This window comes from Athene cunicularia (assembly GCF_003259725.1).
Source record: "Athene cunicularia isolate RWA chromosome 1 unlocalized genomic scaffold, athCun1 chr1_part2, whole genome shotgun sequence".
Lineage (NCBI taxonomy): Eukaryota > Metazoa > Chordata > Aves > Strigiformes > Strigidae > Athene > Athene cunicularia.
This window is the reverse complement of record NW_020799092.1, coordinates 56,207,052-56,220,394: the sequence shown is the minus strand read 5'-3', so window position 1 is coordinate 56,220,394 and position 13,343 is coordinate 56,207,052. Positions and strand designations below refer to the sequence as shown.

At 34.4% G+C, this 13,343-nt stretch overlaps 1 protein-coding gene across 2 annotated transcripts in view; it reads left to right on the top strand.

The window, feature by feature from the left end:
* Positions 1 to 13,343, top strand: part of CTTNBP2 (cortactin binding protein 2) — an 82,603-nt gene that overhangs the window by 17,401 nt on the left and 51,859 nt on the right. For both annotated transcript variants that reach the window (XM_026866261.1, XM_026866268.1), the window contains exon 3: positions 12,393 to 12,617. In XM_026866261.1, the coding sequence (XP_026722062.1) occupies positions 12,393 to 12,617 (225 nt within the window). The remainder of the gene's footprint in view (positions 1 to 12,392; positions 12,618 to 13,343) is intronic.

Here is a 13,343-nt window from a genome sequence, read left to right as displayed (position 1 = left end):
TGGGGTGATCTCTGGTTTTGCCTGTATTCTGCAAGTTGTATGTTAAAATAGAATTATTGCCAACACTATAATTGTCAATTGTGTATGGATAAAGTTTTTATCCCAAAATACTTCACAAATTTAAGAAGAATTGTACTGCAAGATTTAGTACTTCTAGATTGAATTTTGGGGTTAAGAGGGAAAGAAACATGGGAGCTATCAGGAAAAACAGAATGCATCCATATAGTTTAGTTGTTCTCAAATTGACTGATAGGTAGAAAAATTACATGTATATTAAGTATAATCTGTCAAAGGAAGCTACACTGCCTATAAATTATGAAGACCCTTACCTGCAGTAATTGTGCGAAGTTGTTACGAATTTAAAATGCAAATCTGAACTTCTATACATATGAATTCCATGGTGCTTTTATACCAAAGAGTGAAGCTAAGAGCACACAGAAGGCAGCTTTAGGGGTTTCTGGCAGCCAGTAAGACAGCCTGTTTTGTAGCAGGTGTCTTGGAAAAACGGTGATTAGGTAGAGGGAGGAGCAGAAGATGTTAAAGTGTGTGTAACAGAAGGTTATTGTTGTAGGCAGTATGATGGCAGTTGTTGGCCTTAGTGCAGAAGTGAACCATGAAATAGAAGTCAGGTAATGCCTTGTTTGCAGTTGTCATTTTTGTATGTTGCAATTTCTTTGCAAAATTTTAATTTTTATTGAATCTGGGGGAGGCAGTGGTTTGCAGTTTGTGTCCTTGCTCATCTGATCACTACCTTTCATTTATTAAATTTGATTATGGTTGTGTATGCATTTTCTCTGCTCTTAAATATAGTTTGTCTTTATCTGTCCAGTGATTCTGGTTATGATTAAAGCTTTTACTTTCTTAATATTAGTTTATTGTAATTTTCGGAACATGGTTGTCAAAAACTATTATTTTACTATTGCAAGCTATTTAAAATTGATTGCAAAGAAACTATGAAATGTGAATAAACCTCAGACGAGTTAGTAGATAAAATGATTTTTCACTGCTTAGTTTGGAATGATGTCTTTATCTGTAAATTATTTAAAGTAATGCAGCACTCTCTTTGTTCAACTAATTGAAAAAGTGTTGTTAGACACAACCTTAAAGAAAGTTCAACTTTTTTTTTTTCCCTCTCTTGATTATGGTTTATGTATTGTGGGGTTTTTTAGTTTGTCAGTTAAATTTATTTTTATGAAATTACTTGACATGTTTTGACACATTGCTTTATTGCCACACAATTCAAGAAACTAACACTATTCCAGTAAATATCTGTGTGGAACTCAATTTTTGAGAATTTTATGGCTGGTTACAATGTAAGACAATAGTTATTGTTGCATGATAACAAAATAACCAAACCTGCTTAAGACAGCAAAACGTGACTGTACTTATGGAAATGTTGTAGAACTAAAGGACAGTCTTATACCTTATCCTTGATACTTCCAGAGTCCATGTTGTAATAATTTGGAAATACTGTTTATAGTATTGGTGAGTTGGCTTTATGAATAGTATCTTATTTAAAAGATCATTTCAGATGCCTATGAGAGTATTTACTTATATTCAGTGTTTTTTTTGTAATAATAGTTCTGTAAGCATGGATAACTAACAATAATTACTTTTCTTTGCACGATAAAAGATATCAAGTGAACTGTATTTGGGTTTTCCATCAAGTAACACCTTTATTTCTTGAACTTCTTTATGAATGGAACCAGATATCAGCTTTTCCAACAGATGCTGGGGAGTAGAAGCAGCAGTCCCTGGACTGATAAACTTTGTTGATCTGAGGGATCCTGGTATTTTGACACATACACAGGCCTCTTCTAGAAGCTACTGACAAAATAAGTTTTCAATAGTGTTACATTGCTTCTTGTGGAGTTACTTGCTATTTGCCAAAGTGAGTTATTAAGCACTGAGCAAAGCAGAACTTTTGGTAAAACATATTAAAACAGTCCTGTATATGTGTTGTTTTACTAAGCTTAAGCTTCACTGCTCAGGTAAATATCCTTCTATCAGGTTCTCCTCAAGTCGGAGACTACAAGTATGAAACTGTGAGGCTAGTTTTCTAGTATGAAAACTATGGCCTTCCATTGCAAGCATCCTTTTCACTCTGTCCTTTCCAGCAGTGACTGTTAAACTGATAATAGTCACTTTTTGTTTTTCACATAAGATCTGAATATCTTTATTGTTGCCAGACACGTAACTTCTAATTTAGCTGAAAGTAGTCTGCTGGTTTCTTATTGGATAATTATTTTGCCTTTCCCACTTGATTCTTCCAACCCTTGTTTGATCTTTCTGCATAATCCAATATAAATTAATGAGTAGACTTACTCACACTTTGTAAAAACAATAATAACAAATTCCAATATCATGTTGATGTAACTGTTTCTCAGTTTCTGTGAGCTTTGCATAATACAGCTGTGAACTTGATTGTTAGAATTACTTATTTAAAATGTTTATCTGTTTCCCATCATTATGTTGATGACAATGAGAAATCCAACTGGCTCATCCTATCTGTATTATTATGTTATCTGAAGTTTTCAATTTTTAGTTAATGGAACATACACAGGATATTTCCTTTATGCCAATAAATGGTACAGTTAATTTTGTTGACGGTAACACTAAAGTCGAACTGATAACAGTTCTTTATGTGTCTTTTTGTTACTGTTACTGAAGAAAAAATGTATAATGTTTGTCCTTGATTCTTCTAAATTATATTCATTTATAAAATTATTAATAAGGTAATAGATTTGATTGGGGTCCTTTTCAAATTCAACACTAGTGAAAATACTTACATAGCAGCAGTTACTTTTGTTATGCTTGGGTGTATGCATTCCCATGCTTTTCTTCCTCCCACTCTGTTTTGATGCTGTTCTGACTGGAGGATAGGTCTTTCCACCTGCAGTTCTCCCAGAGAGAGGCTTCTGTCTTTAGAAGCTCTAGCAGTGTGCTAAAAATACTTAGCACTGGGTCTCTTATAAAAGCCAGCATTCCCTTTGGACAAATAAATGGGAAGTTTGAGAAAATAGAGCAGTGGTGTTCAGTTCTCTCTGAAATGGCAGCACAAAATTTTAGCTAGATATTGTGGAAATATAAGCTTTTACATGACAATTTTAAAATGGGTAACTTTTAAGTAATGGTGACTGTAAAAAGAGTACTAGCTGGAAAATTAAAGTTTTAATAAAGGGCATAAAATCCAAAATATACAATGCAGATGTGTATTCTGTTTACTTTAAAATATTCTGTTCTAGAAATCTAGAAAATATATTTAGTTAAATCTGTTCATTCTTTCAGCTTCTTCACTAGGGGTATTAGCAAGAAAAAAAATTATTCTTGGAGGTAATACATATAACTCTCACAATTTACTTTCCAGTGAATACAGAAATAATTTGAAAACATTAAATTCTCTTACTATACCTCAAATAAGTCTGTATTGTTAATGGACTAGAATAGACTATTTCCGTTGGAAGGGACCTATAATGATCATCTAGTCCAACTGAATGACCAATTCAGGGATGACCAAGTTAAAGCATGTTAAGGGCATTGCCCAAATGCCTCTTAAACACTGATAGGCCTTGGGCATTGACCACCTCTCCAGAAAGCCTGTTCCTTCCAGCCCTTTCACCAGCTTTGTTGTCCTCCTCTGGATGCATTCAAGGACCTTCACAACCTTCTTAAACTGTGGGGCCCAGAACTGCACACAGTGCTCAAGGTGAGGCTGCGCTAACACTGAGTACAGTGGGATGATCACCTCTTTTCACTGGCTGATTATGCTGGGCTTGATGCACCCCAGGATGCAGTTTTCCTTCTTGGCTGCCAGGGCACACTGTGGACTCCTGGTGAGCCTGCTGACGACCAGCACCCCCAGATCCCTTGCTGCAGGGCTGCTCTCCAGCCATTCCTCCCAATCTACACCTGTGCCCAGAATTACTCCATCCTAGGTGCAGAATCTGGCATTTCAACTGGTTAAATTTCAACCCATTAATCATTGCCCAATGCTCTAATCTATCTAGATCCCTCTGCAAGGCCTCTTGTCCCTCAAGGGCATGAGCAGCACCTCCCAGTTTCATATCATCAGCAAACTGGTGCATTCAGCTCTTACATCCAGACTGTTGATGAATATATTGAACGGAACTGGCCCTAAGATTGAGCCCTGAGGAACACCGCTGAGGACTGGCCACCAGCCAGCGGTCGTCCCATTCGCTACAAGCCTTTTAGCTCTGCCCTTCAGCCAGTCCTTCACCCAGTGCACCGTGAACCTGCTCATCCCAGAGCTGGGCAACTTGTCCAGAAGGATGCCATGAGGGACAGTATCCAAAGCCTTAGTAAAATCCAGTAAAACTACATCACTGCCTTCCCTTCATCCAGTGGGCAGGTGACCTTATCATAGAAGGATATCAAATTAGTTAAACGGGGCTTTCCCTTTGTGAACCCATATTGAGTGTGCCTGATCATTGCACTACAAACTCATAATTTGCTTACCTTTTCATTAAAGTTTCATAATCGTGTATTTGGCATGCAGTCATATGGGATGATATTTTAACTGAGATTTGGTTAGCTTGGAAATGCGTAAATCTAAATACTGTAAATGAGAAAGAAACACAGATTGATTTAGTTAAAGTTTTTCTGTTCTCTTTGGTATTTTTTTGTCTGTTACTGAGTTAAAGAAGCTTTTTAACTGCTAAGCATGGAGATTAGAGTGTTCTTTTTTTGGTTAGAGGTGAAGTCAGGTTTCCTTCAGTACTTCAGAAGAATGGCTGACAGATTTCCATGCAAGGAATTCTGAACTGATTTGCATGAATTTAAACTATAAATCTGAACATGCAAAAAAATTCAAGATGACAAATGGTTATTTAAAGCAACCAGAAAGTTCAAGTCTCTTCTATATGTTGAGACCCATTATCAGTATGAAAATCTGTATTATTATAAGAAATAAATGCCTGGGTGGTTAGATAATCAGAGCATCAAACAGTGATACTTTCATATAAAATATTGGCCTATAATTTTCAAATGTTTAAGCATCAGACAACAAAGCTGTCATAAAATATATATGTCTATATAAAGCCATTATCTTTATATATAACACTGGATGGCTGTTAATTAAAAGCACATGTTTCACAACTTGAGCTTTTTTTCCTTCCTCATTTAGAAACTTAGTGCAAGACCCAAGTCTCACCTTTTGTATCTGGAAAGTGAAGAATATTTTATATTGACTGTATTGGGTTTTTGGTTGGTACTGAGCTTTGTAATGCTGAAAAAATGCAATGTCTTAAAATGATAGAATTTTATATCTTCTTAAATGGAGGTTACTAAGGACAGCCTTGTAAAAGTAAAAACAACACGTGATCTTATATTCAAGAGCTTTCTTTTTACCTTGAAAAATGCTTTTTAAAACCTTAGATTTGAAGCTATGTGATTCTGAGAGAAATGAACACTTAGTAAATTACAAATTTTTGGAGAAGTTTTATGGGTTGTTGTGAATGAGAGAATAATGCAACTTTTTGTTTTTACTCTTACTTTAATGGTTCGTGCCTGGGCTAACTTTTCTAGAAAAACTGATTATATCTCCACTTTCATGCAGCCTACTTCACTGTAACAAGCCTCATTGATATATTTGCATGGCTTTTTCTGACTATGTGTGCCTTACGTTAAAAATTACTAAATGGGTAATATTTTCTGTATTAGTACCTCTACCAAAAGACTTGAATTCTTTCATGATCCGGATCAGTCATCTGTGAAGAGCATTATTTGTAGTATGAAACAATTATCTAGGTCCATCAGAGCATAATCAACTTTTATGTTGGTTTTGTTTAACTTACTGATTGTATTCTCCTCTTTCTCAATTCTTTCTACTGTTTTCAGTCTTTCTGAACTAGCAGCCTGTTATGATCATCAGTCTTCTTCAGAGAATATCCATTTTTTTTCATCCTTAAGTGTACACACAAATTTTTGTCTGATGATACTTGATACTTATCATGGAAATAATTTCAATATACTGGTCAAATATTTTTCATTCAAATATTTTTAATTAGTTCATTAAAATGTAACTCACTTGTAGACTTTGCAATAAGTATGCACTTACACAGTGCTGAAGAAAGGAATTTAGACTGTAGTTAAGATTATAAGGAGAAATTGATCATCACGTGTTCATTGACAAAAATCATGCTGCAGGATAGCATTTCATCAGCAGTTGTTAACATTTCCATTTTTAGTTTGTTATGTAAAACTTAATATGGAAGTAATATCTCGTATGATACTTTGAAAGCATTCATCTACATCTGAGTTAAAAAAAAAAAAAAAAAAAAAAAAAAAAAAAAAAAAAAAAACCCACCAAAAAACCCCCAAAACAAGCCAATAAATCCCCCAAGCCCTATTGCGTAACAAAATTGCTGGCATTCTTTAGAGTCGTTCTCAATTAATCATAGTAAGACATCCTATCCCTGACTCCAGTATTTTGCAGGTATCTCTGAAAGTACTGCTTTTATTATGCATATATAGCCATTGTTAATTCTCTTTTGTTTAACTAAATATCTCCAGAAAAATAATGTCAAGACACTGTATAATGCCACCGAATAATATTTGTAAACATGTTCTCTTTCAACCATCTTTCTCATTTCAAAAATCTATTACCCTTCCAGTTTTATTGAGAATGAAGGGCTCACCCTTGTCTTTAAAATAACACATAAAATAAGCTTTTACTGCCTTCTCTTCTATGCTGGTTAGTTTTAGAAATCTTTTTACCACTCCCTAACACATATGTCAAGAATAAATATTAATACAAACCTATCAACATCTGTTGAAACAATTATATGTGGAAGAGGAAATTAATCAGAGGAACAAATGCTATTGAAAGGAAGGAAATTTTGTTTAAAGGTTCTGAGACAGCTTTAATTCAGTTCCATTGTTCCACAATGGTGTAGGACATGCAGTCCTATTTTTGATGTTTATCATCGATTGCTGCATGGAAGACTTGGACTTGCTGAACTCTTAACTTGGCAGGTAAATGAAGAGGGAACTCTGAGCTATGTTAGGGAAAAAATGCAATATTAACCTTAAAAATACAGTTGCTTATATATTCTGATATATGTAAGATGATTATGAAAACTCACTTCAGCAAATGTGTGCAACTAATATCAGTGTAGATTATTACTGAAAGAAAACTAACAATATAACTTATGTGGTTAATTTTTCATGTTTCATTATTGGGCTTATTTCTTACTTATGTATTAACTGGTCATATTTGGTTTTCTTTGCTTTTTTAATGCTTCTAGCTTTAAGTTCATAGTAAGATGGATGCTATTTGAAGGCTTCCCTGCCCTGTAAGCATTCTTGTTTCTATAACAGAGGGAAAAAATCTAATTAAACTTCATAATTCTCAATGTGGTCACTGAAAACAGATTTTTTTAAATTTTTTTTTTTTTTTTTTTTTTTTTTTTTTTTTTTTAAAAAAAAAAAAAAAAATCTTATACTGGATTTGCAGCTTTTCCTACAACCCATCATCCAGATACCTCCACTCCTTTTGTTCCTCTCCCTGCACACCCTGCTGCTGCCAGTCTTCATCTGCCAGTAGATAATTGGGTCAGTGACTGCAAAGGATCAGCTTGAGAGATGGAAGTGTCCTGGAGGGAGTTGGCAGATAGATGCATAGAGATGACTTGAATGGTGTGGAAAAAAATTGGTATAGGGGTGAATGAGGTATATGTGATAGGAGACAGGCTCCCTGAGAGAGTAATAAAAGAAGCAGTTTATCTTTCTAGGAGAGAAAACTTGAGAGTAAACCTTCCCCTTTTTTCACACAGCTGGGTAATCCCTAGGATTGTTCAGTACTGATTTTTTATTTTTTAAAACATCACAGACTGAAAGTTCTCTTTTCTAAGTCATAAAAAAATATTTTCTTGATCCAAAGCAAGACGTAAGACTTGTCCCACCAATAAGTGTTTGGTTGGTTTTCCTTCCTCTGAGAGCTCATTTCTGTCATAACTTGTGAAGATTGCTAGCCACCTACAAGATAAAAAAATAACAGTCCTAGAAGAAATCACTAATTGTAATTTAAGTTGGAAGGCACCTTGAGAGATCATTCCATCCAGTATTAAAGCAGGACTAATGTCAAACATGGGTCAGGTTGTTGATGGCCTTATCCAATCTAGTTTTGGAAATCTCCCTGTGAGAGGGGTTATATATTTTCCCTGGGCAACACATTCCAATGCTTATCTGCTCTCAGTGAGAAGAATTTGTGTCCAACTCAGATTTCCCTTATTAGATCATGGGACAATTGCTACTTGTCTGTGTGCAGACCTCTAGCATGTGTCTTCCTGGTTGTCTCTGTTTCACACTGAAAAGTCCTAGTTCTACTTGGATCTTCCTTGAAGAGAAGCCATGTTGTACCTTTTGATCATCTTTCACCCCTCTTTTTCATTTCTACTGTACTTTTTAAAATATAAACTTGTAGTCCATCCTTGACCTAACGCAGTGCTGTAGACCAGCCTGTCCATAAAGAAACTTTAGGTTTTAATTATTTTTAAGTAGTAGTTGCACGAGATTTAAGTCTTCTTGTTTAATGTTTCAGATCCTGTATAAGGATTTAAAAGCTCTGTATAAATATGATGTTCTTATTGGGCTGAGTTCAAAAGCTTAAAGAAGTTTAAGCTTTTACTGTACTACGATAGTGAATGTCAAGAATTAACTATTTAAAGGGGGGGTTTGTCTTGTTTTTTAGATATTTTTCCTTGATTTATGCTTACTGTCAGTTTTCATTAGCAGCTACCGGTTGAAGGATTTAGCTTAAGTCTTGAGTCATAATTTTGTGTACCACTGGCATAGGCTGCAAAAAGTATTGTTTCCCATGGACATCTTTTCATACCTTTCAATCTCAGGCGTTCCATTAAAAGGCTAGTTGGTATGCAAATGGGTATGTATGGAAAAATAAAGCTGACAGTTTATAAATTTATAAAACGCCTTTCACAATGCAGCGATCCTGATTACCTCCTATAGTGGGTGCATATTCTGTTTGTTTTTGAAAATTTTCTGTTTGAAAATGCATTTGGTTAGTTATTCACAAATCAACATTTTACATGTTATTTTCTGTATATATTGCTGAGCAATTGAAGTTAGTATATGAGCCACTGCTAATGCTGTTTTAGCACAGCCACCAAATTAGGAAGAGATTATTTTAAAGGATTAATTATTTGTATGACATTAGACTGTATGTTCTGCAGATAAGTGCCATAAAAAACAGGTATCTTGATATTGCTACTACCTCATGACTCAAAATTCAGTGCTGAAAGGATGATATGAGAAAATGCTCTGATGCTAGTAGTTCTATTTCTCCCATCTGATATACTTTAGTGAAGTGCAAAGGGACTGAAGTATCGTTTAGAGGCTGGAGGAATCATGTAAAAAAACCCAAGACTAGCTTGTGTTTCTGCCACTTTTAAGTGCCTAAGTTTTAGAGAACTACTCATTCCTTCCCTTCAACCAAGCTTCTGCTTTATCTTTTATTCTGGTATCTTCATTTGAAATCATGTATCCTCATCCCATCATTTTATTTCATATTTTTAGTCCTTGAATAGAAACATGGCAACATTTGTTTTAATACTTTGCATTTAGCTCCCTTCTGAGTTGGAAGCATCCTGAGGTTACTTTGCTGTTTATGGTTTGAGAGTCGCCAGTCTGTTTTGGACTGTGCTTGAGGGTATACAGTTATAGCTTCATCCCTGCAGGGTCTGTCATCCCAAGCCACGTGCTGTTCAAGACCTATTAGTATTTCCATGGTCTTCAGGTTTCATATTTTCTTGTACTACTTCTTAATGCCAGCAGATTGTTTTGATTTTCATTCAGATGGAGATCACCTCTTCTATATGGTTTCATGTTTCCTTAGCTAAGAAGTCTGAACACCCAGTCCTGTTATTATTTTGGAAGGAGCACACTGAGCCTTTGCCTTGCTTGCTTTGATATGCATGTTAGAGAACATTCATATTTCCTACCTACAGTATATGCTGAGAGGACAGCTAGTCCTGGGTCATAGGAAAAAAAAATAGAAAATGTAAGTTATTTCCTGGTTGTCTACCTGTGTTTCCTTAAAGTCATGAGTGGTTGCCTTTGCCTCTGATCAGTTAATATACTTGGCTTCTCTTTTTGCTGTTGGTTTCTGGATTTAAGAATGGAAGCCTTGGTGGTTCTATTTTTTATTTACAGATGAGCTGCTGCATCAGTGGTTTTTTCCTTTACTTTGATGGCTCACTTTGTTTATTTAAACTAAGTGGGTTTTACACTGCTGATAATTTACATATGGTTTGTACCTCCATCTCCTTTTAAATTCTTAACCTGCTTGGGTTTTTCATTTTGTTTGGCTGCTTAGTACTTTAATCCATTTAGGATCAGTTTTTTGGTTTTGATTGTTTCCTTTACATGAAGGTTGAATTCCTAAGCTGCATACTGTCCTGTAACTTCGGTATATAGAACCAGGAGCTACAAATATAGCCCCTCCCCACCTGGCTTTCTAATAATACCTTTGGAACTAACTATTTCGTTTTATTTTAAAATATTGAAGTTAAGAATTAAGGGTTTAAAATATTAGACTAATTAAGGGTTATTTTCAAGGCAATATATAAAAAAATAACTAGGTTTTATCAGCTTATTTTTGTCTCTTCAACCAATCACTACCTGACTTTGTAAGCCTAGCTAGACTTTAGGTCTGAATGAAGTTATAAACCTTTTTCTGAAGTTATACCCCAAAGGCTTGGGTTTTTTATAAATATTTCCAAGTTCTATTTATACTATCAAACTGAAAAATAGGCTAAAAATATTTCAAGCATCGGAATAAGCAGGCACACTTACTTCAGTTGCAGTCAAATTCTCTTTTACCTTTTAATCTCCCACAACTTCTCAATATTGTAGACAATATATAGGAAAAAGTTGGGCATTCACCTAGGTATATTATTTGTAGTTGTTCTCTGGGGAGTTTTTCTAACATAGTTTTGTGTTCTTTGATTTCTCATGCCCTGAAATGTGTATTACCTTTTATGATCTTTTCATATGTTACAAGTTTAACTTCAAGCTTTCTAAATGATCTGCTAACCCATTTGGTAATCATTCCTCCTCTTTTGTACCTCAGAATTGGCTTAGTCTTTATCTTTTTTGCTTATTCTTCAAAACCAAATTTGAATCAAATCACAGATAAATGTTTTATCCATTTTCGGAGGGGTTCTTCTTTCTGATGGTGTTTCTCTGCACTGTAGTTTGGGGTTTGTTTCTTTTTTATTTATTTTTTTCTGACATACTTCTTTAAAGAGCTGCTCTAGTGACAGTTTTAATTTTTAAGGTAACAAGCCTTCATTTTCTTCCAAAATCTGTGCTTTAATGGTTTGGCTTTCTTCCTTCTGCTTTCTGTTATATGCACAAAAGCACCACAACAAAATTTTAGAAATAATTGGATCTTTCTGGTGGGGTTTTTTGGTGGTTTGGGTTTTTTTTGCTTGCTTGCTTGCTTTTTTTGATTTGGTTTTCTTTTCCCCCCACAAATTAGATGGGTCTTAAGCCTGAGATTTTGGAACAATATTTTCTATGAAGACTGTTAGAAGTCAGAGCTTATCTGTGATCTTCCTGTGTACTGTGTATTAAATTTATAAAAATACCTTCTCTGAAACTGGTCTGTTTCCAGAAGAAAGAACCAAAGAAGAACCAAAAATTTGTCAGGCAAAAGTACCTCTGATCTTTATTAATATTTTTTGTTATGACAATAAAGTGTTATACTGTAGTTGGAAATATGATTGTGTTTTAAAATAATTGTATGGAGAAAAATATGACATTAAGTTCTTCCTGAAGAGAGATATGAGAAGTGTCTTAATTTCACAAAAGCCTTGGTGGTATTTTTCCTCTCTGTTTTTCTGATATTACTTATGAAAATCTCTGTATGTGTAACCGTCAATTGCATACTGTCAATTCTTTTTTTGAAAAATACTTATTTTGGTACTGCAGTAAACACACAATTTCATATATTTTTACTAACATTATTTTAATACACAGAAATAGGAAACTAATATTTTAGAATGTTTTTCTTCCCTTTCCTCTCTGTGTATCAGCCAATTTACAAGACGTTACTTTTGTGATACTTCTGAAACTGCTCCAAATTGATATTTCTGAATTGAATTGAGAAGGGAAGGGGGTCTTTTTATGTGGTGAATCATATTGACTATAATCAAATTTGTGTGCATTATATCTATTTCTTTTAGAGATTGTAAACAAATACCTGAATAAAATATTTTAAAAACATAAGTAACATAACTTTCCCTGTGGTTTAGGCCTCTTCTATGTGTGGATGTACTCCAAAGAATGCATTTAGTTTTATTTCTTTGTCTGGTTTTTTTTTGTTTGTTTGTTGTTTTTTTTTTTTTTGTTAGGCCCGGCGCAAAGAGGTTTTTATCCAGGAGCGATATGGAAGATTTAATCTAAGTGACCCATTTCTGGCTCTTCAGAGAGACTTTGAGGCTGGTGCTGGTGATAAAGAAAAGAAGCCAATATGTATGAACCCCCTGTCCATTTTAGAAGCTGTTATGGCTCACTGCAGGAAAATGCAAGAAAGAATGTCAGCTCAGTTGGCTGCTGCTGAAAACAGACAAAAGAAGGTATACTGATACCAACTTTTTTTCCTTTTCCCTCTCCTGATTTACTCTTTCATGCCTCCTTTTAAATTTGCATCTTTATCTAACTTGGTACTTATTAGGAGTGTTAAAATATTATCACCTAATTGTCATATATAGTGAGGTGCTGATTTTCTGGTGGTATTTTGTGTGCATACCTCATTCATTCCATTAATTTAGCTCATTATTATTCAATAAATGAACTATAACTGGTACAAGTCAATGCAGTATATAAGTGGATAGCTCAGTGTGAGCTGAGAAAGTATCATCATATTATATTTTTAAACCAACACCACTGAAGTCTGGAGAAGCTACTGTTATTTTTGTTCTAACCTAAATAACATAAAATTATTTATTTGCATTTTATATTAGATAGCTCTGTTTCATAAATCAGTAAAAATAAATTATAACTCTAAAAAAAGACCTTTTTGCATATTTAGAACATTTGCTGTAAAGAGAAAATTATTTTAGAACAAGTATATTGAAAAAAAACACAACTCATTTGAAGGTAAAACAATGTTATTTTGAAGGTGAACGGTTTGTTGGTTGCACATATTTCACTAATATGTAAACCATATATTCTTAAAGCATATCTAAATATGAATATGTTGGGGAAGGGGTTTTGAGAGGAGAGAGGGGAGTGGTAATATAATAGACTAATCTAGACCAAATATTTTTTAATAATTAGAAAAGAAATGCTTGCTAGGCATT